The sequence below is a fragment of the Oratosquilla oratoria genome, chromosome 30, assembly GCF_046742065.1.
Source record: "Oratosquilla oratoria isolate Oo_2021 chromosome 30, ASM4674206v1, whole genome shotgun sequence".
NCBI classification, from domain to species: domain Eukaryota; kingdom Metazoa; phylum Arthropoda; class Malacostraca; order Stomatopoda; family Squillidae; genus Oratosquilla; species Oratosquilla oratoria.
In genome coordinates, this window is record NC_134806.1 from 51,743,557 (window position 1) to 51,768,632 (window position 25,076).

General features: G+C 40.4%; 1 protein-coding gene across 2 annotated transcripts; it reads left to right on the forward strand.

Annotated features, from left to right (window-relative positions):
- The first annotated feature begins 9,197 nt into the window (after positions 1–9,197).
- Positions 9,198–23,059, forward strand: LOC143041210 (ankyrin repeat domain-containing protein 16-like). 2 transcript variants are annotated; one of them, XM_076213056.1, is made up of 8 exons: positions 9,198–9,465; positions 9,856–10,022; positions 11,887–12,035; positions 13,773–13,894; positions 14,518–14,772; positions 16,011–16,295; positions 19,274–19,381; positions 21,466–23,059. In XM_076213056.1, exons 2-8 carry the CDS (start codon positions 10,011–10,013, stop codon positions 21,588–21,590), a joined length of 1,056 nt encoding a protein of 351 aa, XP_076069171.1. In that variant the 5' UTR covers positions 9,198–9,465; positions 9,856–10,010; the 3' UTR covers positions 21,591–23,059. The 2 variants fall into 2 exon arrangements, with proteins under 2 accessions (XP_076069171.1, XP_076069170.1); XM_076213055.1 differs by lacking the exon at positions 9,856–10,022 and having other exon boundaries at positions 9,202–9,465.
- Positions 23,060–25,076: the final 2,017 nt, after the last annotated feature.

A 25,076-nucleotide genomic window follows, 5' to 3' on the forward strand; every position in this document is an offset into this window, starting at 1 on the left:
GTTTAAGTGTATTTCTTTCTATTATTAGTTTGTGATGTACATGTAAGAGTATACAAAACAGGACTGCAAAATATATATATATAAAAAAGACGAGAAAACCCATGGAGATAAGTAAGTAATATTGTACATAGAAAATAATAAATACTCCTGTAGGTATGATTGTTATTCTTCATGTAATTCTTCAGAATAAAGTGGGTGGAAGAAAATCCCAAGGTGAGGGAGGACAAGAGAGGGTAAAATGTAAGGGTCGGGTAGGTATTTGAAGGAGGATTTTGAAAAGAACGAAAATATGTTTTAGAAGAAAGTGAAAGAATGAAGGGGCAAAGTCTGGTAGAAGGAGAATGTAAAGGGTGTAGATCAGTGGTTCCCAATTTTTTTTTTTTTTTTTTTTTTCTCCAGTTTTACAACTATACATACTAAGTTAACATTAATCCTAATGCCGGGTACTGCAATGTTTTCTTGATTTATATATATATATATTTTTCTTGCCCCTCCATTACCCCTAAAAATTTGATATCTCCCCCCAGGGGGGTAATCTACCCCCCAGTTTAGGAATCCACTGGTGTAGATGAACAGACACTGATGGAAGAAAAGGCTGTAAGAGGAAGGCAGGTAGAATATTTTGGGGAATTGTTGAATGTAGGGAAGGATGGTGAGACTTTGATTGCGGTAATGAGAGATGCCAGGAAAATGGCTGTGATGAGAGAGGAGAATGATTTGGCAATAGGAAAAAGAGGAGATACAAAGAGCATTAAAAGAGATGAAAATTGGTAGGGCACCATGGTTCGACAATTGTCATGTGGAGTGTAACAACTCGTGGCGCAGTCGTTAGAGTTCCCGGCTGCCACTACGGTGGTCCAGGTTCGAATCCCGCCCTGGGCTGAAATCATTTCAGTATCGCTGCGCTGAGGGTCGTTACTCCAACTCTCATGGGTGGGGAGTTGGGTGTGTGTGTGTGTGTATAAGGTCACATCATTACCCATAGATCGGTCATGTATAAGCTCTGAGCTCTCTTCCAGGAGGGAGCTGTTGATCACGAGTCCAACACAAGATCCAAAGACCATGGTGAAATGGAGGAGCACATATAGTGGAGTGACTGATGAGGTTGTTTAGTGTGTGCCTAAGGAAGGAAGTATATCACGGGACTGAAAGAGGCGACAAACATAAATGTAGTTTTAGAGAGATCAGTGTAGTTGTAAAAGGGTTGTCACACTGGTCTATTTTTCCTTCAACTTCCAGTTAATATGCAGTACCACCCACCACCAGAACTTTCCCTGTCGTAAAATCACTGTGGCGAACTATTTTGTTTTCTCACCAATTAATGTAGAATGTCATTTGATATTGTGCTGGAGGAAATTTATTTTCTCCAGCATATCAGATTTCTTCCCAAAAGCTACAGCCTACAAATCTGCTTCAACAGTTGGAGGAAAAATAGCTCAGTGTGATAACAATACCTTAAAGGTTACAGAGAGAGTAACTGGGAAGGACCATTGTGGGTTTAGAAAAGGAAAAACGTTTTATAGATTCATGGCTTTGGAAGAGGCATATGACAGGATTGACAGATATTTTGGAATGTGTTGTGGCTATACAGGGTATAGGAAAGCCTGTTGACGGCAGTCGAAAGTTTGTATACGAGTCAAAGAGCTCATATGATGGTTGTAAATGATGAGAGTGGTTTTAGTTGTGCTGGAATGAGAACTGTACTCAAACCATGAGTAATGGCGAAAGCTGATCAAGCACGGCTACTGACAGGTCCTTGGACCAAACAGGCTGTGGGCATTACGGAGAAAATAAAAGCGTGTTGCCAGGGATGTGTAGTGTTATGAGGGCTGAATTAAGGCCCTTGGAGGCTATAAGCATTTATAAGAATTTGGTGCCCCCCCCACCCTCCCATTAAAGAAAATATTAATTACATGTTATAAATTTCAATTTTTATAATAACATCTCATTGAAAAAAGGTTAAGTCCCTATTCAGATCTGCTATAGTTTCCAACCAAATAAAGCTGTCTACACATGAAGGGCTTTCTACCCCCTACAAGGGAGGTAGCCAAGTCAAAAGGTAGGTATCCACTCCCACTCCCCCCACCCTTCCCTCCCTCTCATCTTAGCTCCTCATGGATGACGGGTCATCCCTGACTCCCACCCACTGCCCTGGGTCAGGAGCAATGCTCCATTGCAAATAAAGCTAAACAGATGCAAAAAATAAAATACATATACAACGGGCTTTTTTTCTCCCTCACAAGGGAGGTAGCCAAAGTCAAAGGCATAAAAACCACTCCCACCCATTCCATCCCTATCACACTCCACTCCCTCCACCTTCTTTCCCTCCCTCCCTCTTTTCTTGGGTCCTCCTGGATGATAGGTCATCTCTGCATCTCACCCACTGCCCAGGGTCAGAAGCAATGGAGCAAGACATAGCACATCCACAGCAAGGCTGCTTCATTTAATTGGTGGCTCCCCCTCTCCATCCCCTCATAAAAAAAAAAGATGGGGAGAAATTCCTTCTGGCTGCATCAAAATATTCACACACACTCCCTAACCCCACCCACTCCCATGCATCACAGTATCATTCATACACAACCATTCTCCACTCATTCCATCTTATGACTTCTTGCTTCCTCAACGGACATTCCCCCTCTTTCCCAATGCCCCTTTTACCCCATCCATCCATCTCATCCTTGGTTGCCCCCTCATGTTCACTCCATCCACCTCTGCCTTCCACACCTCTTTTACTAATCTTTCTTCACTCATTCTTTCCATGTGTCCAAACCATCCCAATACTCTTTCAGTAACCCTATCTCCCAACTCCCTTTCTACCCCTGCTGTCCTCCTCACCTCATTTCTCACTCTATCCAGCCTAGTAACCCCAACCATAATTCTCAGACATTTCATCTCAAACACATTCAAACTCCTCTCTTATGTTCCATGGTTCTGCCCCATACAGTGCTGTTGGCACAATTACTCCTTCACACAATCTCCTCCTAGCATCCATTCCCAAATGTCTACTTCTCATTACCCTTTTTTTAATCCCCCAATGCTTTTACTTGTTTCTCTTAATCTACATTCTACCTCCACCTCCACTCCTCCCTTTCCCGCCACATTTGACCCCAAGTATTTAAAGCTATCCCCCATCCTCCAGTCTCTCTCCCTTAATATTCACTTCCAATTTTCTACCATCCTCTCCCCTTGTACATCTCATCACCTTACTTTTACCCTCACTTATCTTCAACTTCCTTCTTTTGCACACCTTCCCAAACTCCACCACTAATTTGATTCCCTCCTCTGATCCTGCTACAAGCACAGTGTCACCAGCAAACAACAATTGGCTCATTTCCTATTTTTCTCCATTTTACCTAACCATCTCCAACCCCTGACCCATTACTCTTGCATTTACCTTTTGCACCACCCCATCCGTGTATACATTGAACAGCCATGGTGACATGACACATCCCTGGCAAAGTCCCACCTTTACCTCAAACCACTCGCTCTCTCCATTTCTGATTCTAACACAGGCTCTACTACTCTCATAAAAACTCTTGACTGGTCTTACCAGCTTTCCTCCTATCCCATATATCTGCAAAACCTTCCTAAAATGGATTGATTAAAAAATTCTAGTGGCCCTTTCCTTTAATGCTGTAACCATGTGCTTATTTTGCTTAATGGTTAATTCAGTTCTGAGTGTCACTCTGGTTGTTCAGTTTATACATGGATGGGGTCATGAAGAAGGAAAATGTGAGGGTTTGGAATTGGTGAGTGAGAGTAGAAGGAAGTGGGAAATGAGTAGTTTGTATTTACCCAATTGTAGTATACAGAAAAAGAGCAATGCTCATTGCACCCTATCTCCTGTTCTCTAAATTTCTAACATACCTGGACTCAAATTCATGTACAGTTCCAACTTAATCTATATCTTTGATTTCCAATGATCATATTTAGATTTGAATTTGTGCATTGTTTGAGCATGGGTGAGCTTGTAGTGCATGACGCTACATGCAGCTGAGTTGGGGGATAGACTCAAATAGTAGTGGAGTTTGGAAGGATATGTGAGACAATTAATTTGTTGCCATAGATCAGTGGTTCCCAAACTTTTTCTCTCCATTACTCCATTCATGAAATCTCAGCATTTGTATGGCTCCCCTTTCTTTTTCTCCCAAATACCACCTTGCCCAAAAAAAAAAAAAAATAACAAATTTGACAATCATAATCATCTTTATATTTCTTCTGCCAAAACTGAGTGATAACTTTTTTTTCTCACATTATATAGAATTTTTTATTTCATGACAGCAGGCCATAGCACCCCCTGAATTGTTATTATAGCCCCCAGGTTAAGAACCAATTCATCTTTTGCAGGAGATTTATGGCTGTCAGATAATTGACAACAGCTACTGGGTTGGCCTACAAGTCACTCAAGGAAGAAATATGTTATTGTCTGGGTAAGTTTAACCACTTCAGTAAGACTCAAATCCCCATGCGCAGCATCGGCTGCCACATGTAATTTGCATCACACTACTTGCATTATAGAATATAACGTCGTTGCTGTATTACTCGTTCTCTTTTACTCTGAGTAATAATAAACACAGAAAATGTGATCAAACCTGTTCACAGAATCCGGGGGTAACTCTTGTACAACTACAAAAGAATATATATAATCAACACACTGACACCAACATCCTTATGTACCCACTCACGCCTCACAACGCCTATGTAGGCGTCATCGTACCAAAGTGATTAAGGTGGGTGTTGGATAGGGAGCATCACTGAAAATCTAGCACGACCTGAGAATCAAACCTGGGACCTCCCACTAGACGGGTAGGTATGTTTATTAATCACACCATGGTTGCCCCCAGTGATCACTCGGACATCTCCCCTACCCTGGGCTCTGCCTCTAGGGGCCAGTCCAGGAGTGTACACTGCTCTGGATTCCTACTCACTGTGCCATGTTGCATACGGAACATCACTGAAAAGCTGGCACCACCTGGGATCTCCCACTTGCTGGGTTGGTGTACTTACAGATTACACCACATTTGCCTCCAGTGACCACTCATGTAGTGGGGCAATAAAGGATGAGGTGTTCTGGGTCCTCTGTGTGACAGTGAGTGAATTGTTTCTTTAGCGAACTAATTCACCCAAGGTAAGGTCTGCCAAATGAATTTTTTCACTAAATTGGGTGTTCTTTACTGATGATACTGACACCCTATTTCACAGAATTTTCTGTTATATCAAGAGTATGCTAAGTAACATTTGGGCTACCCCCTGTGTAAGGGGGAAAAAGCCCTCGGTATATGTATGTACAGTATGTAACATTGGGCATTAGTAAGAAATACATACCATGGCAGCAGATAATGGAAAAGCACTTGATTTAGCAAACATGTTTCTACTAAACCAGGATATTCTGCTAATGATTTTAAACTATCATTAAATTGAGCTTCTGCAAATTAGACTTGGTTTAGTCAAAAACTCCACCTCAGGAGGCTAGGAAGGTGCCCCTTACAGAAGACTTTGTAGCATGGAATTTAATGAACCATGCCCTTGTTTCAACTCACCGTTAGCAGGGTTTGAACTGCTATCACCTCAACCTTTGCTGCAAGTAAGGATGCTCTAACCTGCTTGGCCAGTGAGCATCTTCCACTAATTAGGGATTCGTTAAATTGGGTTTCTACAGTACTGTGTTGGTTTTGTTTTAAGTGGATGTGTTGTGTCTGGCTGCACTGGTTCTGACCTGGGCATTGGGTGGAAGACAGGGATGATCCTTCATCCATGAGGAGCTAAGAGGAGAGGGAAACAAAGGTGGTGGATGGGAGTGGGTGAATGCCTTAACTTGGCTACCCTCCTCTTAAAGGGGAAGAGGCCCTTGGTATATAGATAGATTATTTATTATTATTATTTTTCTCTCTGGTTGTGCTTGTGTAATGTAATGACATGGATGAATATGACTCAGGGAAGAAGGGAAAGCTGAAAGTTAGTGTAGGTGAAAGGTGATAAGATGTATATGAAATGACGGTGGTGGGTTGGAAATGACATTAAAAGACAAGAAACCAAAGGAAATGGAGGACTTTAAATACCTGAGGTAGCATAATATTATCAGGGAATGGAGGAATAAAGGTGTAGATGAATTATAGATTCTGGGAAGCAAGTAAATGTCTAGAGGGAATGAAAAGTCTCATGAGAAACAGATTTCTGGGGATGAATGTCATGAATGTATTTATGTAGTTACAGGAAAATGCCCTTGTTACCCTCTCAGCTAACCAAACGTAACCTTTATTCATGAGGAGCTATGGGTAACAAGGGTAGAGGATGAGAGTGGTATGTGCCTTGATTGGTTACTTCCTTTATACGGGGAAAGTGGACATGATGATGATGGAGTTCCTTAGACTATTGGGCTGAGCAGTACCATCTCCCATAGGAAACTACAGCTGAAACAGGGTTTTCCCATATATCCCTTATAGAGTATATGTTGTGTTGTTGGTGTACGTAAGTGTTTTGAACAGTACAAGGTGAAATGCCATATCCTAGATATCTGCAATGTTCTTCCATCTGCCTCTAGTAACTTAGATGGGCTGGATGGTAGGCACACTGCTGGATGGTGGCCACATTTGGCCAAGCGGACTCAATCTTCAAAGGGAGAAAGGATTCAGAGGGATGGATGTCAGGGGGTCTGAAAAAGATCATGGCATATATATATAGAGGGGTAGGAAGATACAGCCTATTCAGTATTTATGTACAACAAGATGCAGGGATGACCTGTCATCCAGAAGGTGCCAAAATAAGAGGGAGGAAAGAGGGTAGAGGGGAGTGGAGTATGTAGGGGATGGAATGGGTGGGAGTGGTTTCTATGCCTTTTTCTTTTTGGCTACCCCCCATGTAAGGGGGGAAAACAGCTTTTGGTATGGTATGTATGTACAACAAGGGAGATACAATATGATAGAGTGATCATGGCATTGTATGGTGTGAAGACTTGGAATCTGAAGGAGGCAGACAGGAGCTTAATTGTGTTTGAGAATTCTTTTAAGAAGTATGGTCAGGGTTATGAGGATGGACAGAATGAGAAATGCGATAAGATGGAGAGCAGGGCTAGCAGATAGGGTTGATCAAAGAATGTGATAGTTTGGACATATGGAAAGAACAAGTGAAGAAAGATTAGCAATAGCATGGAAAGCAGAACTGAATGGAATGAACTTGAGGGGGAAACCAAGAATGAGGTAAGTGAAGGAGGCATTGGAAATGAGATGAATGTCTGCTGAGCAAGGAAGAGAGAGTGCAAAATATAGCAATGAATGGAAATTGGTCACAAATAGATGAGAAAATGATGCAGCCTGAAGGGATAATTTTGTTTGTTTTGTATATTTTTTGAGCAAGTGAGGGTGTGTGTGTGTGTGTGTAGAGGTGGGTTGTTGTCATATAGATGAGGCAAAGGGAGTAAATCAGCTTAGACTGCCTTGCTGTAAAAGTGCTTTGTCTTGCTGCATTGCCTCTGTCCCAAGCAGTGTGATGGAGAATAGGAATGAGCTTTCTTCATCCGTGGGTGCTAAGATGGGAACAAATAATGAATGGGTGTTGAGATGGATGTCAGGTGGATGTATGGTCTGACTCATCCATCCTTCTAATGAACACGAAAGACCTTTCGAAGTGTGTGTATGTATATGTGTGCATATATGTATGGTATTGTTCTTCAAACCACAGAAAAAGGATCTCTAACAGGACAAGATAAGTTTTGGAATTCTTAATAGATGTGCCAGTATATATATATATATATATATATATATATATATATATATATATATATATATATATATATATATATACATTGCTGGTAACCACTAAGGAAATCGGAAGAAAACAGTAATTCCCAAGCGCTTTCATGTAATTCACATCTTCAGGGGAATACAGAAAAAGTTGTGTTACAAAGAGGTTTAAAAGTAACAAGATTATACACTAGGAAAGGAACAGACATAGTACGAGATGTCACAAGATTAAACACGAGGAAAGGAACTGGCATAGTACAAGATGACACGAAATATTACACTAGGAAAGGAACTGGTAAAGCACAAAAAGTCACACATGAAATAAGAATAAGTCTTGGTACACAAAGTCATCAATGAAAAAGAAATCTAGAGAACAGCACAATTCACCAAATTAATTTTGGTCACATACAACCTGATTACAAATCTTGTTAATGATGAATTTATCTAATTTATAAATGCCATTACTGATATTAAGAGTTGAACCTTCAGAATTTTTTATAATACTACTTTCTATTATGTTTCTGTTGACAAATGAATTACATAATAGAAAGTAGTAGTATAAAAAATCTTAATATCAGCTAGAAGACTGGACGAGATGTAGTTTGTGCGCTGGTCGGTACTGTTCTGCCCATCTCGGCGAAACGCCGACCTTTTAAAGGAGGCTGGCGGGAACGTGAGGAGCTTTCCAAGTTCCTGATTGGCTGACCGCTGGCTGGCAGGGACACCCTTGCGAACTACGCTTGCCAACTACAGGAACTTGGAAAGGCTTAGCTCCGAAGATTTCTTTGATTAGTGTGTGACGGGTCGTAGGATGCATCCCGTCACTACATTACCTAGCAAGTCGTAAATTCACTCCAGGGCACGACATCTCTAAGCAGCACTCCTCTCCAAGCTTCAAGTTCCCCTTCGCTCTCAGACTACGACCTTCCCTTTCGAGCTTAGTGTTCATTAAAAACCCGAGTGCCTTAGTCTTAGTGTGAGTTTCATTTCCCCGGCTTGTCCGAACCATATCACGACACCAGTTCCATCCAGCAAGTCGCCTCATTCCCTCCTGTTGCCCTGTTGCCACGACGCTTGATGAGGCCTTCACTCCGGACCTTCTCCCAACGAGACCTCGTCCGTGACCTCCGAGCATAGTAACCATTAAATCTTAGGAGTTAGCGCTATTGTGAGTCTCAATTTCCCTAGCTTGTCCTAATCGAACTAAAACCACGACATTTTCTTGCCTTGTTTAGATTTCATGCATAAATAATGTAGATAATTGGATCAATGTCGATACTACACCTATACATCGGTCTATATACGAATTATGATATCTTATACAGAAGCGCAATAGCTATCGGCCATGAGAAGATAGAAACGCCGATAAATTAGTTCATAATAACATTGTTCGCTAGTACAGTTACAACAGTACATGATTGGAGCTGCTGTAAATCTATCTCAGTAGATCAAGAAATCGTTAATCATACATTTCTCTATTATTCAATAGTCACATAAGTAGCAACGCCTATGCATTCAAATAAATTTGGAACCAAAAGAAAATCTATCGAGTTTTAACAAATGTAACGCGTTATATAAAGGATAGCGAAATTACACCATGGACATTTGACAACACGAGCGCGAGCATAAACATTATGAGTGTTGTGAAAGATTTCACTTCAACAGAAGAAACAATTTTAATAAGCTGTGTCAATAACTTAAAAAATAACAGATGGCTAAACACAAGGTAATTACATATTCAAGTTAATGCTGATGTCCAAAGTAAATTAATAAAAGCCAAACAATTGAATGAATTGACAATGCTGTCAATTTTGAGAGACTCAGTCTCAGCGCATCTGACATGTATTTAATTGACGTTTATTTTAAAGAGTGAAAGAAAACTCTAGAATAGCATATGTAAACTACACACAAAAGACCCTTCAAGAGATAGGTCAAGGTGCATATAAACCAGAAGTCCAATTTAACAAACCTAACCGTTTCCTTAGACCTTACTAACCATTTTAAATTTTTAATCTCATCTAAGGCTAAGCTATGCTGAGCTGATATAACCTACCATAGTCTATTTGTGGGACTATTAATGACCACAGCCTCTAGATTCCCTTTCTCTTTTTTCTAGCCTTATTGCTGAACAGGGGCTCAGCCATCAGTCATTCCACCACGACCATGCCTTTTTGCTCAGCCAAAACCTGAGGTATAGGTTTGATTAAGAAAATGAGGACAGAGCCTTTATGATTTATCAGAACAATTTTCACTAGTTGTTAGAATTCTATCATGCTCCAACAGGTAAAACGTTGTACTGATAAAGACTCCATCATCAAATGTATTTTGTTTTTATATAGACTTGTTGACAACTGGCAATTACATAATTTATGTGTATAATATATATTATATATATATATATATATATATATATATATATATATATATATGCAAAGTAGACCACTTGGAAAAAGAAACTAACGAAGCAGAGCGCTTTCGTAAATTACATCTTCAGAGAAACAAGTGTTGCACTGAAGATGTTGCACTGAAGATGTAATATACAAAAGCGCTCTGCTTCGTTAGTTTCTTTTTCCAAGTGGTCTACTTTGCATAAGTGAACACACGTACCCGTGTTCTTATTAGCATATATATATATATATATATATATATATATATATTATATATATATATATATATATACATATATATATATATATACATATATATATGCATGGAACACTGCTTCTGACCCAGCACTGTGGGTGAGATGCAGGGATGACCCGTCATCCAGGAGGTGCCAAGATAAGAGGGAGGGAAGAGGGTGGAGGGGAGTGGAGTATGTAGGGGATGGAATGAGTGGGAGTGGTTTTTTATGCCTTTGTCTTTTGGCTACCTCCCTTGTAAGGGATATATATATGCAAAGTAGACCACTTGGAAAAAAGAAACCAACGAAGTAGAGTGCTTTTGTATATTACATCTTCAGTGCAAAAAATGCATAGTTTAATAGATATACATAGATTATATATACATGAAAAAGGAACAGGGACAGTTTGCATAAAGGTGGAGGACATTTACCCCCTGGAAGGTGGTAGGTCAGGTTCGCAAGGGTCAATGCGTCCACTAATGAGGGAGGGGCGACATTAGGTCATACTTGCAGGGTTACATTTTACCTATTATTCTTTTGCTTATTTCTTGACAGATAAAATTGTCAAGTTTATATAAGCCCTTGTGTAAGTTGGTGTTTGATCACTGGTGGTATGGATCAAACTACACTCTATTAAGTTTCTTACTATTATGTTGTTAGTATAATAGATTGTATGGGCATTACCCCAATCAACAGGATGATTATTCAATTCAATGTGCTTGAAGATTCCACTGGAATTATTGCCATCCCTAACATTTTTACTTATGTTATTCAATTCTAATGTTTAAGGGTTTGGCAGTTTGACCTATGTAAAATTGATTACATGTTTTGCAAGAAATTTTTTAAATGCATCCTTTTTTAACTTCAATACAAATTTTCTTGAAATGGCAAAATTAAAACATTATGATAACTAAAAGGTGATTTTGTCTGAGGAGTTAAAAATTATTCCTTGCAAAAATTGTAAGCAATATTAAGGAATTGTTTAGGGTATTTTAATTTTAACCCAATGTTAAAAACATTTCTGATTTCTGATTAACATTGTACTTTTTGCACTGAAGATGTAATATACAAAAGCGCTCTGCTTCGTTAGTGTCTTTTTCCAAGCGGTCTACTTTGCATAAGTGAACACACGTACCCATGTTCTTATTAGCATATATATATATATATGTGAATTTGGCATAGGAAAACTCAGAATGATGGCAGGGGTACTTTATTCCCTTACGTTTTGGCTGTATGCCTTCCTCAGAGAGAATGACAAACGTACATACATCTCGCCTTATATACGAGAGCTCCGGGGATTCTGTCTTGCTGGTTGTCAACTCTGATTCAACATACTGTATATATATATATATATATATATACAGTATATATATATATATATATATATATGTATATATATATATATATATATATATATATATATATATATATATGTATGTATATTTGTATATATTTTTTATGATGATAATGATAATAATAATGATAAAGTAATGATAGTAATAATAAGTCTTTTCAACCCCCAAGGACATTCTTCATTGGGTGCAAAGAGGCGAGGAACATAAGCTCGCCGATGTGGAAGGTCAGAGCATGGATTGGAAGAAATGTGTTCACACAAAATCAGGGGATACTGTCCTTCACATTGTTGCGAGAACAGGAAATAAACAGATATTCAAGTAAGCTCTAGAATGTGCAAATTTTACTTTAGTTCTAAGCTCAGTACGACAGTGCCTGATGTCTTCTATGGAGCAGTGGAGAGGACCTCTGGATTGTAGATTTATGACGTGAATGAATTTTCCTGTACAGTAAACCTGTGATATATCACACAAACTTGGGGGAAAGATTGGTCATTATAGCTGAAGTTTCAATATTTCTGAAGGTTTTATTATTTGGAATTTTTTGCATGAATTTTTTGTTTGAACTTTTAGTTGGTTAATGAGTTCATATTTTAGAGTTCTCCGATGCTGTAACCAATAGCAGTTGACAGTTTAGAAGGAATAAGGAGTTCATTGTATTTGCCAGCATCATTCTCAGTGAACTTCCATTTTATATAATGAACTAAATCATTTGTATCAGTGGATAATCCAGTTGGAAAATGGCAATTGTTACTTTAGAAAATTACTGTAATGAGGTGTGATATATCAAGTGTAATATACCTAAAACATTTGTATTTTAATTGTTTTGAATTAAGAAATATTTGTGCTACAGATACATAAAAGTTGCTAGTCACTGTAGATTTATTTTTTAGATCTACAACATAATTAAGTATTTTATGATCTAACAGACTTGTTTGTATTGTACAGTACTACCTTTCATTAATGGACTAAAAGGGGGGTAACGGTGTCTGTTGATGTGAATAATCCATTGATTTGGAGTGGTTTTTGGGTGGCATAGTGCAGTCATTCTCAACGGGGGCAATATTGCCCCCCAGGGGGCAATTTTTGAGCTCAGGGGGATGAAAAACATCACAGGTATTGTTTCTAACTGACAAATTTTAAGCCTAATATAAAAGATCTAGCAGCGAAGCACCAGGCCCAAGGATCTCATTAAAACACAACATGAGTAAAACATTTTAAATTAGTTGTTTATCATTGTTGCAATAATTTTTATTATTATTTTCCAATTAAGGGGGGGCGATCCTTTTTTCAATTGAAAAAGGGGGCGATATGGCTAAAAAGGTTGAGAATCCCTGGCATAGTGATTACAAAGCATTAAACAACAGCACCAAAAACACCGAAACACAGCGAAAACACTGCAAACACAGCTAATTTACGTCTGTTAACGAGAGGTAGTACTGTAATTGTTCTACACAAAGAAATCTTCTTGCTACAGTACCCTATTGTAGTACTGAGAAGTGAATCTAGTTATGTATTACTTACAATTTGTACAAGTCATCATTGTAGTTTGTAAATTGTCATAGTGACACTGAGTAGCGATTTTTACACCAGCAATTGGTGGAAATGAAATTAGATGATGGATACGTTTGTATTTTATTTAATTATTTATTTTTACCTATTTATTTATTTCTATATATGTATTTATTCATTTTTTAATCTATGTATTTATTTATTTTTATCTATTCTTTTATTTTTTTATTTTTCTTGATGGGCTTGTGTAGTTACCTGGGTGTGAATAAGTTGGACATTATAAAGTTACTCCAAAAACATGTATTCAGTACCCTGTATGGCTGTGCCTTACCTAGACATGTTATCTTCTAAAGAGGAGCAACTCCAAAAACATGTATTCAGTACCCTGTACAGCTGTGCCTTACCTAGACAGCAACATGATATCCATGAGCGATTTGTGGACTTATTCGCTTGCCATTGCTTGTCCCTTAGGAACCGTAGGTTTCCTGGGAAAAAAAAAAAAAACTGGGCGATAGATTGATTGATCCTTGCTTTTTACCTCGGCAGTGTTCTCATCTCCAAAGGCGCCTCCAACTGCATCGAACAACAGAACCAAGATGGGAAGCGTCCACTGCATGAAGCCGCCCAGGCGGGATCCCTTGATGTAGTTGACGGGCTACTTGAGCAAGGTAAATTTTTTTCTGTTGTTATTATTTCATTATTATTATTATTGTTTCATCATCATCATTATTATTAGTATTATCATTTCACATTTATCATTATTTTCTTTTATTATTTATTATTATTTTATTATTGGAATATATAGGAAATAGAATGGGTGGGAGTGGTTTCTATGCATTTTTCTTTTTGGCTACCCCCTGTGTAAGGGGAAAAAGCCTTTAGTATATGTATGTATGTATTATTTATATATGATGATATGGGTTAATGTCACAAACACCTCCCTGTCAGAAGGCTAGGATGGTGCCCCTCACAGAGGGTTTTGTAGCATGGAATTACCATGCCCATAGTTCAGCTTCACTGGTGGCAGGATTCGAACCACCATCCCCTTGATAGGGCTCTCAAATTCTGCCGTAGAAGCACTGTGTCTGACTGCATTGCCTTTGAACCGAGCAGTGTGGCTGGAGACGGGGATGACCCTTCATCCATGAGGAGCTAAGATGGGAGGCGGAATGAATGGGTGTCAAGTAGACACAGCTACCCCCCAATACGTGTTGGACTTGGTTGTATTTTTCATGTGACAGGAGTGTATTGAACACCTTCCTTCGTCCTCATATATATTGGAATTTTACAGGCGCTACGTTGGATCCGCTCAAGAGGGGCGACTGGACACCTCTGATGCTCGCTTGCACCAAAGACGATTTACGAGTTATCGAGAGACTCACGAAGGAAGGAGCCAAGCTGGACCTGCAAAACAAAGACGGATGGACGTCTTTTCACGTCGCTTGTAGGGAGGGTTTCCGTCACATTATTACCTTCCTGCTTGACATCTTCCCGAATGCCTGGAACACTGTAAGCAAGAATGGTAGAACTCCGTTGCACACGGCAGGTTTGTTGTTCGTCACGGAACCTGGAAAGGCAATCGCCACACTGAAGATACAAAACACCTCATCCTACACTGCCCCACACTAACCGTCACTATACGACAACACATTACCCCTTCCTTTAGTGACCTATGGGTCTGACCAGCAGCCGTTACCGGTTACCGAGGAATTGTAGGTCTCCTCTCGAAGAGACCTGGGGCAATAGATTGATATATTGATATCTGAAAGGACTTTTCACTTTGTACAACAATATGGGCAAGATGCAGGGATGACCCATCATCCAGGAGGAGCCAAGAAAAGAGGGAGGGAGGGAGGGGTGGTGAATGGGAGTGGAGTATGTTGGGGATGAAATAGATGGGAGTGGAATTATGCCTTTTGACTTTGGCTACCCCCTGGTAAGGGGGAAAAAGCCCTTGGTATACGTATGTACATACAACAATATATGACGACTAGAGTTTCATTTCGAGTTGTCAACGTATTTACTGGTGCCTGTGATATCTGCGAAATAAAGACAGATGGATGTGGATGTAGGTGTGCTGTGTCTTGCTGCATTGCATCCGACCCAGGCCAGTGGGTGGGATACAAGAATAACCTGTCATCCATGAGGAGCTAAGATGAGAGGGGGGAGAGGGTGGTGGAGGGGAGTGGAATGGGTACCTGCCTTTTGACTTGGCTACCCCTCTAGTAAGGGGGAAAAACACATAGGTATAGAGAGAGAGCAATGAAATAAGGTAACTAGTGTTTTGAGTCGTCAATGAATTTACTAGTGTCCGTGATATCTGATAACATAACAAAAATCTTGAGTCGTAAGGCTTCAGTCTTGGGACTGTGATCGTGATTCCCATCTGCTACCATCACGCCACACAGACGCTTTACGTGGCAAGATGGTAGAAGACGGGACTCATGATTGTAGGTATCGGAGATTGAATCTTTGTGACTGTTGGATTCAATTATTTGAGACCGCTGCTACCAATGATTGTTTTCATAATGACAAAGGTCAATTTATTTCTTTGTTTATTCATTTTTGGATTTTGCAAGTCTTCAGAGGAAAGTAATATTATCCTCTGAATCTGTCAATCAACCAATATGTTGCCCCAGTTCTGTCACAAATTTAACTTAACCGAAACATGTTAATATGGCAAAGACTGATTTATTTCTTTATTGATATTTCATTTTTCTTTTGAAATTACAAGGCTTCTATTGTATGCTACATGAGAGTTTTTATCCACGATTTCTTTGGCAGCCATGCATGGACATACGGAAATTGTTCAAATGGTGTTGCGGTGTGGCCACCCTACCAACACCCGGGACTCATGCGGAAACACGCCGTTATTGGACGCACTGCGTATGGGTCACTTGGACGTCGCAGAGGTTCTCCTTTCTAGTGACGAAGGAGCATCAATACTTGAACATGTGGATGTCATGGGAAGAAACGTCCTTCACATAGTTGCGGAAGCTGGCTGCACGACGGCAGTGAAGTACCTCGTAGAAAAGTGGTCAATGGATGTACACACAACTTCTAAAAATGGTAGGGAGAAGTATGATAATGAATATATTTTAATTGACGCATGCTTATTGTCGTCGTCCCTCCCTCCCTCCCCCCATCATCTGATCTGCTGTTACCTGTGTAGTGATGCTACTGTGAGAGGAGAAAGATTTTGGTGAGTTCGTCTCCTTTATTGTAAGGTATGAGTGAACTGACTGTACATGCAGCCAAGAGATATATATATATATATATATATATATATATATATATATATATATAATATATACACGGCATGGGTAGTGACCTGTGGTACATAATTACACTGGATTAGGTTAGGTTGGGTCAAGCAGGGACACACTTTCAAAGGAGTGTCATGCATGTTCTCTTGTTTTTCCTCTGTCCCACTTTAATAAGTCCTCTCTATCAAGGCATACCAGCTCCAGTGCTTGGCCTTTGAACCAAAAATTTCATAAATCAATCAATCTCTATCAAGGCATTCTTTTCCTTTCATAATTCTGTAGATGGTTATTAGGTCCCCTCGTTCTCTTCTTTGTTCCAGGGTTGGCAATTCTAGTTTGGCCAGTCTTTGTTCATATGTCAGGTTTGAAAGTGTTGCGACCATCTTTGTTGTTGCTCTTTGTATTCTTTCTAATTTTCTTATATTCTTTTTTGTACTGGGTGACCATATCAGCGCTGCATATTCCAGTTTTGGCCTTATCAGTGTTTGTAATATTTTCTTGATCATTTCCTTATCCAGGTATTTAAAGGCCACCTTTATTGATCTCAACAAATTGTATGTTTCTCTGACTATTTTATTTATATGTTGATCTGGCGACATGTCTTTAGTGATGACTACTCCTAGGTCCCTTTCAGAATTTACTTTCTTTACTCCTTTTCCATCAATTTCATACTGTCCTGATATTCTCTTCTTGCTTTTTCCAAATTCAATTATACTGCACTTCTTGATGTTGAATTCTACCTCCCATCTCTTGCTCCACTCTGAGTTTTTGTTCAAATCCCTCTGCAATGAGTCACAGTCTATTTCAGAGTCTATTCTTTATAATAATATTGCGTCATCCGCAAATCAGTTCATGTAACTTCCAATGCCTTCGTCTATGTCATTTACATATACAGCAAACATTATTGGAGCTAGTACTGATCCCAGTGGGATGCCACTACTCATTTCTTCCCATTTTGAATATTTGTCTCTGAGCACCACTCTCATTTTTCTTCCATGTAGGAAGTCCTCCATCCAATTCATTAGTTTTCCATGTATGCCTTCTTTTGTTTCCAGTTTATATAGTAATTTTCTGTGTGGTACCTTATCAAATGCCTTTTGTAAGTCCAGAAATGCACAGTCTGCCTAGCCATCCCTTTCTTGAAATATATCTATCAATCTTGAATAGAAACAAATTAAATTAGTGGTACATGATCTTCCTTGTCTGAATCCAAATTGCCTTGGGTTCAGTATATTATTCTCCTCGAGATATTTTGTCCATCTATCTTTGATGATTCTCTCACAAATTTTAACTATTGTAATCATTAGGGACACTGGTCTATAATTTGTTGGGTCTTCCTTATTTCCCCCTTTATATATATATGTGTGTGTGTGTATGTGTATTTACCTAATTGTAGTATACAGGAAACGAGCAATTTTCATTGGGTTTTGTCTCCTATTCTTCAGTTTTCCTGCATACCCAAATTCATGTGTGTATGTGTATGCATCTGTCTCTATTTGGGTTGAAAACAGCTTCAATGATCATCCTGCAGGAACACCACAAGTAGGTAATCATCATGGGATCCTTGCCAAGAATATGACTGGTGAACGCTTTCTTCAATTATACGCAAATTAAAAACCCGTCATCCAGGAGGTGCCAAGATAAGATGGAGGGTGGAGGGTAATGGGATATATACGAAATGGAATGGGTGGGAGTGGTTTCTATGCCTTTTTCTTTTTGGCTACCCCCCCGTGTAGGGGGAAAAAGCCTTTGGTATATGAATGTATGTAAAAATCCATCTGATAATAGTACATGCTAGCAATCAATCAGTCGTCCTGAGTCCGCTGCTGAACAAAGGCCTCTTTTGTACCATTCCATGGCTCGCATGACTGCACCAACCTCTGCCATGTCATTCCTACAAACTTCTCTCTATCTCATCTCTCCACCTTCTGTCTGGTCTCCTTCTTGTCTGCTTCCTGTCTTGCAGCATCCACTCAGTAACACACTTGCTCCATCGCTCTTCATTCATTCGTGCTAACTTACCTGACCTGTCCTGGAGCCGCAGCGTCTATGTCGTGGGACCACCCCCAAACCCCAAGAGTTGGGGGCCAAATGGCGGCAACCATCCCTGGCCATCGGCTCTACGCAGGTGGCACCGATCCCCAAGAGGAGCTACGACTGCCTTGGGGAGTACCATACAACACATAATGGAAGACTGCATTATACACAATCATGCACGCAAACAACACAACATGCACTCTATAAAGGATTTGTGGGAATACCCAGTTTCGGCTGTGGCATTCCTTGGGGAGACGGGACTGCTCTCACCCAAGGAATGCAGGTCACGTGAGTCAAAGGAGCGACTGTTCCTCTTTGTTGCCTGACCCGTGATTAAATGGGGGTCGGCTGTGGTCCCTCGACATTTGTCTAGAATTCCGTCTAGAACCAACACCACACAGATCCTCTCGTACTACAATGTCCCGTACAAACAATCCTGAGATGACAACATAATATATCCCTTCTCTAAGTGACTTATGGACAACCCCCCCAAAATGTTATCGGTTACCAGGAGGCCGTGGGTATTCTGCAAGAGAGATCAGTGGAAATGAATTGAGTGACTTATACATACATATGCCAAAAGCTCTTTCCCCATTACAAGGGAGGTAGCCAGAGTCAAAGGCATAAATCCACTTCCACCCATTTCATCCCCACATACTCCACTCCCATCCACCACCCCTCCCTCCCTCTTTAATGACTTATAACTTAATGACTTATAAGCTTTTCTTCTTTTTCACCTTACAGGAATGACAGCGTTGCACTGGGCAGCAAAAGAAGGACAACAGGAGACGCTGCATCTTCTGATCAGCGTCGGAAGTGAGGTAAACAAGCAGGATGATAAAGGAAGGACAGGTGAGACTGACTGAAATTCGACTAGTACGAAATGAATTATAATCCGGTCCCTGCAATTTATGCTTCATCCTCCTTGTAAGGGAGACAGCCGGCCAAGGTGTATATCCAGTCCCATCCGTCACCCGTTTCCCTGTCATCGTAACTCCTCATACACGCGTACATCTATGAGGTCTCGTAATCCAACACTCGCCAACTGCCGCTTATGTGGACGTTTGGGCCCAGGACGTAAACCCATTTCCGGAATTGGCCCAGGAGGACATAAAACACCACCAATTCCTGAAGTGGGTCTATGTCTTGGTCCCAAACGTCTGCACAAGTGGCAGTTGGCGAGTGGTGTATTAAGAGACTTAGGTTTACGTAAATGTCAAAGGACCCTTTTCCCTTTATAAGTGGGGCAGCCACGTAAAAACATTTATCCGCCCTAAGTAGGACAAGAGGATTAGGGCATCGCTACTTGCATTGGAGGTTGAGGTGATGGTTCGAACCCTGCCACTGGCGAGTTGGACTAAGGCCGGGGTTCTCGACCTGGGGTTTGTGGGACGGTTTACAGGGGGTACTTAGATGACAAGCGGAAGATTACTTGAACATTTAAATGTAGAGAAAGAGAACATTTTACGTTTTTTATGTTAATGCGTGACAGGCTATCTCCCTTATAAGTGGAAGAAGCCCTTAACGTATAGAAAGCGGAGTAAGGAGGGTTGGGGATACCCGGAGGAGCTCTCTGGCAATTTAGCCGAAGGGATGATATTTTGATGCAGCCCAAAGGGACTTTTCTCCATCTACTTTCTTTTTCTACATGATGGGACAAGGGGTTGTTGATTAAGTGAAGCGGCCTTGCTGTGGATGTACTGTGTCTTACTGTTGCTTCTGACCCAAAGCAGTGGGTGGGAGACTGGGATGACCCGTCATCCATGAGGAGCTAAGATGAGAGGGGAGGGGGAAAGGGTGGTGGAGGGGAGTGGGTGGGTGTCTTCTGACTTGGTTACCTCCAGTATAAGGGGTGAAAAAAGCCCTCAGTATGTGTGTATGTATATATATATATATATATATAATCACAAAGAACCCAGTCGGAATAAAAAGGAAACTTTAGAAGAATGTGTAACTTCTATATTTCGGCTAATAGCTATAGCCCTCTTCAGGAAAGTACAGATTACAAGAATTTGCAGAGACATAAGTACAATGAGATGTGAGTAGAAGGGGAACACGGAGAGTTAAAACAGGACGACCTGTCACGCAGGGTGGAGTCAGAGGTGAGGGGGAGGTGTGAGGTCATGAGTAAAACAGGAGGGAAGAAGGGTCAGGAGGGTGATAATTCTTAACCAAGCAGCTCACAGCTAGCCGTGAGATAATGTCTGGGGACCATTGACCTTTGGAGATATTCAAGTTCGGACATTCTTCGATTAAGGCTGATTCAACAATTTTTCTTCTAAAACTACAGTTGGACTTGAACAAAATTTTGGCCTTGTCCCAGTCAAGACTGTGATTTTTGGTACTGACGTGTTGGAACACAGTGGAATTTTCTTGGGCATACCTAATGGATCTTTTGTGCTCCATTAACCTGGTGTTAAGATCCCTTCCGGTCTGACCAAGGTACATTAAATCACAATCTTTACAAGGAAGGCTATACACTCCTGGGGACTCATTTCCCTTCAACCTTTGATGAACATTAACAATTTGTTTGTAAACCACATTAGGTTCTACATATATATACATATATATAGGTAGAAGGGAAAAAGGGAAACTACCAGACAAAGCCAGATCATTATGTACCCTCCGTCCTCAGACCAAGTGTCTCACAGTTGCTTACCATTATCCTAATACGGTTCACAAACAAATTGTTAATTTTTCAGCGTATTTTGCACGTGAACACCTGAGTCTCTTAATCTAACACTCGCCAACCGCCACTTGTGCAGATGTTTGGGCCCAGGGTATAAACCCACTTCAGTAAAACACCACCAATTCCCAAAGTGGGTTTATGTCCTGGACCCAAACATCAGCACAAGTAGTGGTTAGTGAGTGTTGTGTTAAGAGACTTAGATGTATATAACTAATTTATTTAATTTTTGTGTTATTTTCTATTGCAGCACTATGGCTGGCAAGTTGCGGAAGGAAACACCTTTGTGCAGAAGAACTGCGGGCCAAAGGGGCGCAAGAAGTGGCTGATCATGCGGGTGTCTCTCCCTGTCAACTGCTCCCGCCATCGTCCTAGCATTTCTCCTGTTCGTCTGTTTCCCTCCTTTCTCCATTTCTTCCGTTCTCCTCTTTCGTCATTCCCCATCCATTTCCGTCCCTCTACCTTCATTTTCCCCAGATCTACTTATCTGTACACCATGAGATTTTTTCCCCATTATAAGGGAGGTAGCCATTTCCCCAGATAGTTCCTGTTATTTGTAATTTTTAAGATATGGAATTTTTCAGTACCTAGGATGAAAATGCCTTCCATAAATACACTATAGTATTATTATCTGGAACTATTTAAATTTCACAAATTTTCTTTCCAAAAATTTGGAGCTTTCCAAATTTAACCTCTTTAATACAAGTCAAATATTCAAACGTACATCAGGTTGCCTGATGCATGATGATGCATAACAATATACACACTACAAAATATTACGTTACTGCTGTTATACCCGTTTTCTTTTGTCCAGAATAAATATAACGTCACAGAAAACGTGATCAATCCTGTTCACAGAATACGGGGGTCCATTCAGTTACATACTACAAAATAATCAGGAAGCGACAACGGCATCCTTGCATACCCCACTTGCGACTCATGATGCCTACATAGATGTCACCATATTCAAGCAGTTAAGAAATTCCAAACAAAGAGATCTGTCTGCACCTCCCTCCCATCTTTCCCTTTTCTCAGAAGGTTGGCCGTTTAGTCGTCTAGTCCGTCCAAGTTGTCGTTGGTGCCCAGTGGTCTTATACACCAATGACATCAGCTTCCACATCCTTAAGTTTCTTGCTCCGTCCTTTCTAGTACACTGGTGGTGTAACTGGAAGCATGTTGGTGACGTATTCGCTTAATTGCGAACTCGAATCCTGCTCTTCTCACAAATTACCAACAGTCTAAGTGCACAGGGCAAAGACAAAGTCTTCGGCTGTAGGTTTATGCCTCTTGGCGTAAGCTCCTCGCCTTCTTTCGCTAGCAATAGGCACTGTACATGCTGTTTCTTTGTCGTAATCTGGCAAGGACTTCTTCACGATCATTATTAAAAATTTGATCTCATTGTCATATTCTATGTAATTTCTATGTTATTTCCTCTACTCTCTCTTTCTCGGGTAGTGCAACTGGAATATAAGAGTCTCCCATATTGGTCATGGGTTTGAACCACTCACTTCACTTCAATTGTCAGCTATGACAGTTCCTGCCCAGGCAGCCCGAGTGCGTAAGGCAAAGAATACAAAATTGGCTGCAACTATGTGTCTCTAGGCAGCTGCTCCATAACTTCTCTCTGCCTTTTTTATATTCTATTTTTTCACCAAAATTATTACACCAGCAGCAAATAAACCTTATATATTTATTTTGTTCTGTTTCATACATCTTTGACAAAATCAAATAAACCAACTATGGTGCTGAAATGAAATGCCAGTGAATATGTTGATTGTTGTGCTTCAGGTGATTTGACAATTATAGATGTATTATATTGTTATGGTATTAAATTTTATATATTATTTTGTTTGTTTTTTATGCCTGCATTATATTCAACAATCCCAGAATGGACACTGAGCAGCATATTTCTAATATTTTTAATTATTTTTCCCCACATTATAGAGGTTATTTTTTTCATATATTCAAAATAAGATTGCCAATCCTTCCTTCTACCCTTCATGGTGTGATGCATGGAAGGGAGCGGGTGTGGGATGGGGGAGGGGTCAGGGAGTGGTTATGTGTGAATGATATTTTGACACAGCCCGAAGGGATTTCTCCCCCATCGCCTCTTTTTCTGCATGAGGGGACGGAGAGTGGGGACACCAATTAAATGAAGTGGCTTTGCTGTGGATGTGCTGTGTCTTGCTGCATTGCTTCTGACCCAGGGCAGTGGGTGAGATGCAGGGATGACCCATCATCCAGGAGGAGCCAAGAAAAGAGGGAGGGAGGGGTGGTGAATGGGAGTGGAGTATGTGGGGATGAAATGGGCAGGAGTGGATTTTATGCCTTTGACTTTGGCTACCTCTCTCATAAGGGGGAAAAAACCCTTTGTATATGTATGTATGTATTTAGGAATATATCCCTCGTGTAAGGGAAGAGTTATCTGTACTTCCATACACGAGAAAAAGAAAGTGTTATTTCAGAAACACTATCAGACTTCCTTAATCAACTAATGCAGGTCTCCCTACACACACACACACACACACACTGATAAATATGAACTATTGAAATGGGACAAGAGGAAAGCAAGAGGACACAAAAAGAAACTAAAGCAAGACAGTTACAGAAGAGACCTGAAAAAGAATAGTTTCCCACACAGAGATCAATGTCTGAAACAAATTGAACAGTGAAATAGTGAATGCCAGAACTACACGATTTCAAGAAAAAACTGGACGTGGAGAGATACGAAAACGGGTAACAACGAGCATAGCTCCTGTCCCATAAAATACAACTAGGTAAATACACACACACACACACACACACGAAACAATAGTTTGTGCAAAATCCATACACGAACTTGAGAGCAATTTAGATACTGCGAGATACAGAGATGGGACATCATGAGTGTAGCTCCCCTTTCCATAAGATACAACTAGGTAAATACTCAGCGACTTCAGTGAAAGACGGCCCCTTTGAAGAGATGCTGCCACAACTCGAGGCTAATTAACAACCTCCGTCATAGCAAACCACTCTATTACTATACAACATAAACCAACCTAGAGAATTTCACATACACATAAGAGACCTGAAAAAGAATAGCTTCCCACACAAAGTGATAGATATCTGGAACAAACTGGATGAAAAAATAGTGTGTGCAAACACTATACAAGACTTTAAGAACAAACTTGATATTGCGAGATAACAAAAACGGGTCACCACAAGCATAGCTCCCCTTCCTGTAAAATACAAATAGGTACAACTAGGTAAATACAGGTAAACGTCGACTTACGATGGCCGCGACTTACGATTGTTCGACTTTACGATGACGACGACGATATGATATATTTAACCCCTTCCATACGGTGCCGCACACGTAGGCGTCATGAGGAGCAAGTGGATTCGCGAGGCTGCCATATCGGCGTCTTGATTATATTTATTGTAGTCGCCCCTGTGTTTTTACATTCTCTCAAATGTGCCCTGAATCCCATTCTCTGTGGTTTTCAAAATTCGCAGGTGAAAGAGAGAACGATCGATATAAGCGGTGACTATATTTTATGATGCGAGTATTATTACGACACGTCGTACGGCTGGCATTGGCTGCTGCCCGCGAGATTTAAGCCGTACTGAAAATACATATTATAGTGTTTGAATATGGTAAAAAGGATAAAAATAATTAAATAAACTACTGTACATGTTTAATAGGCTATATTCAGTATCTCTGGTGGTTAATATACAGGTAGGCTAGGTACAGTGACCACGGAACAGTGATACACAAATTGGGGATCGACTTACGATGAAATCGTCTTACGATGGATCTATCGAAACCTAATGCCATCGTAAGTCGACGTTTACCTGTACATGCATCAATCTGTCTTTGGG

Bases quoted from the DNA above. Each gene is read 5' to 3' on its own strand.
- LOC143041210 (XM_076213055.1), top strand. The intron at 13,895-14,517 runs GTAAATTTTTTT...GGAATTTTACAG, and splicing joins TGACGGGCTACTTGAGCAAG to GCGCTACGTTGGATCCGCTC. The intron at 14,773-16,010 runs GTTTGTTGTTCG...TTTCTTTGGCAG, and splicing joins AACTCCGTTGCACACGGCAG to CCATGCATGGACATACGGAA.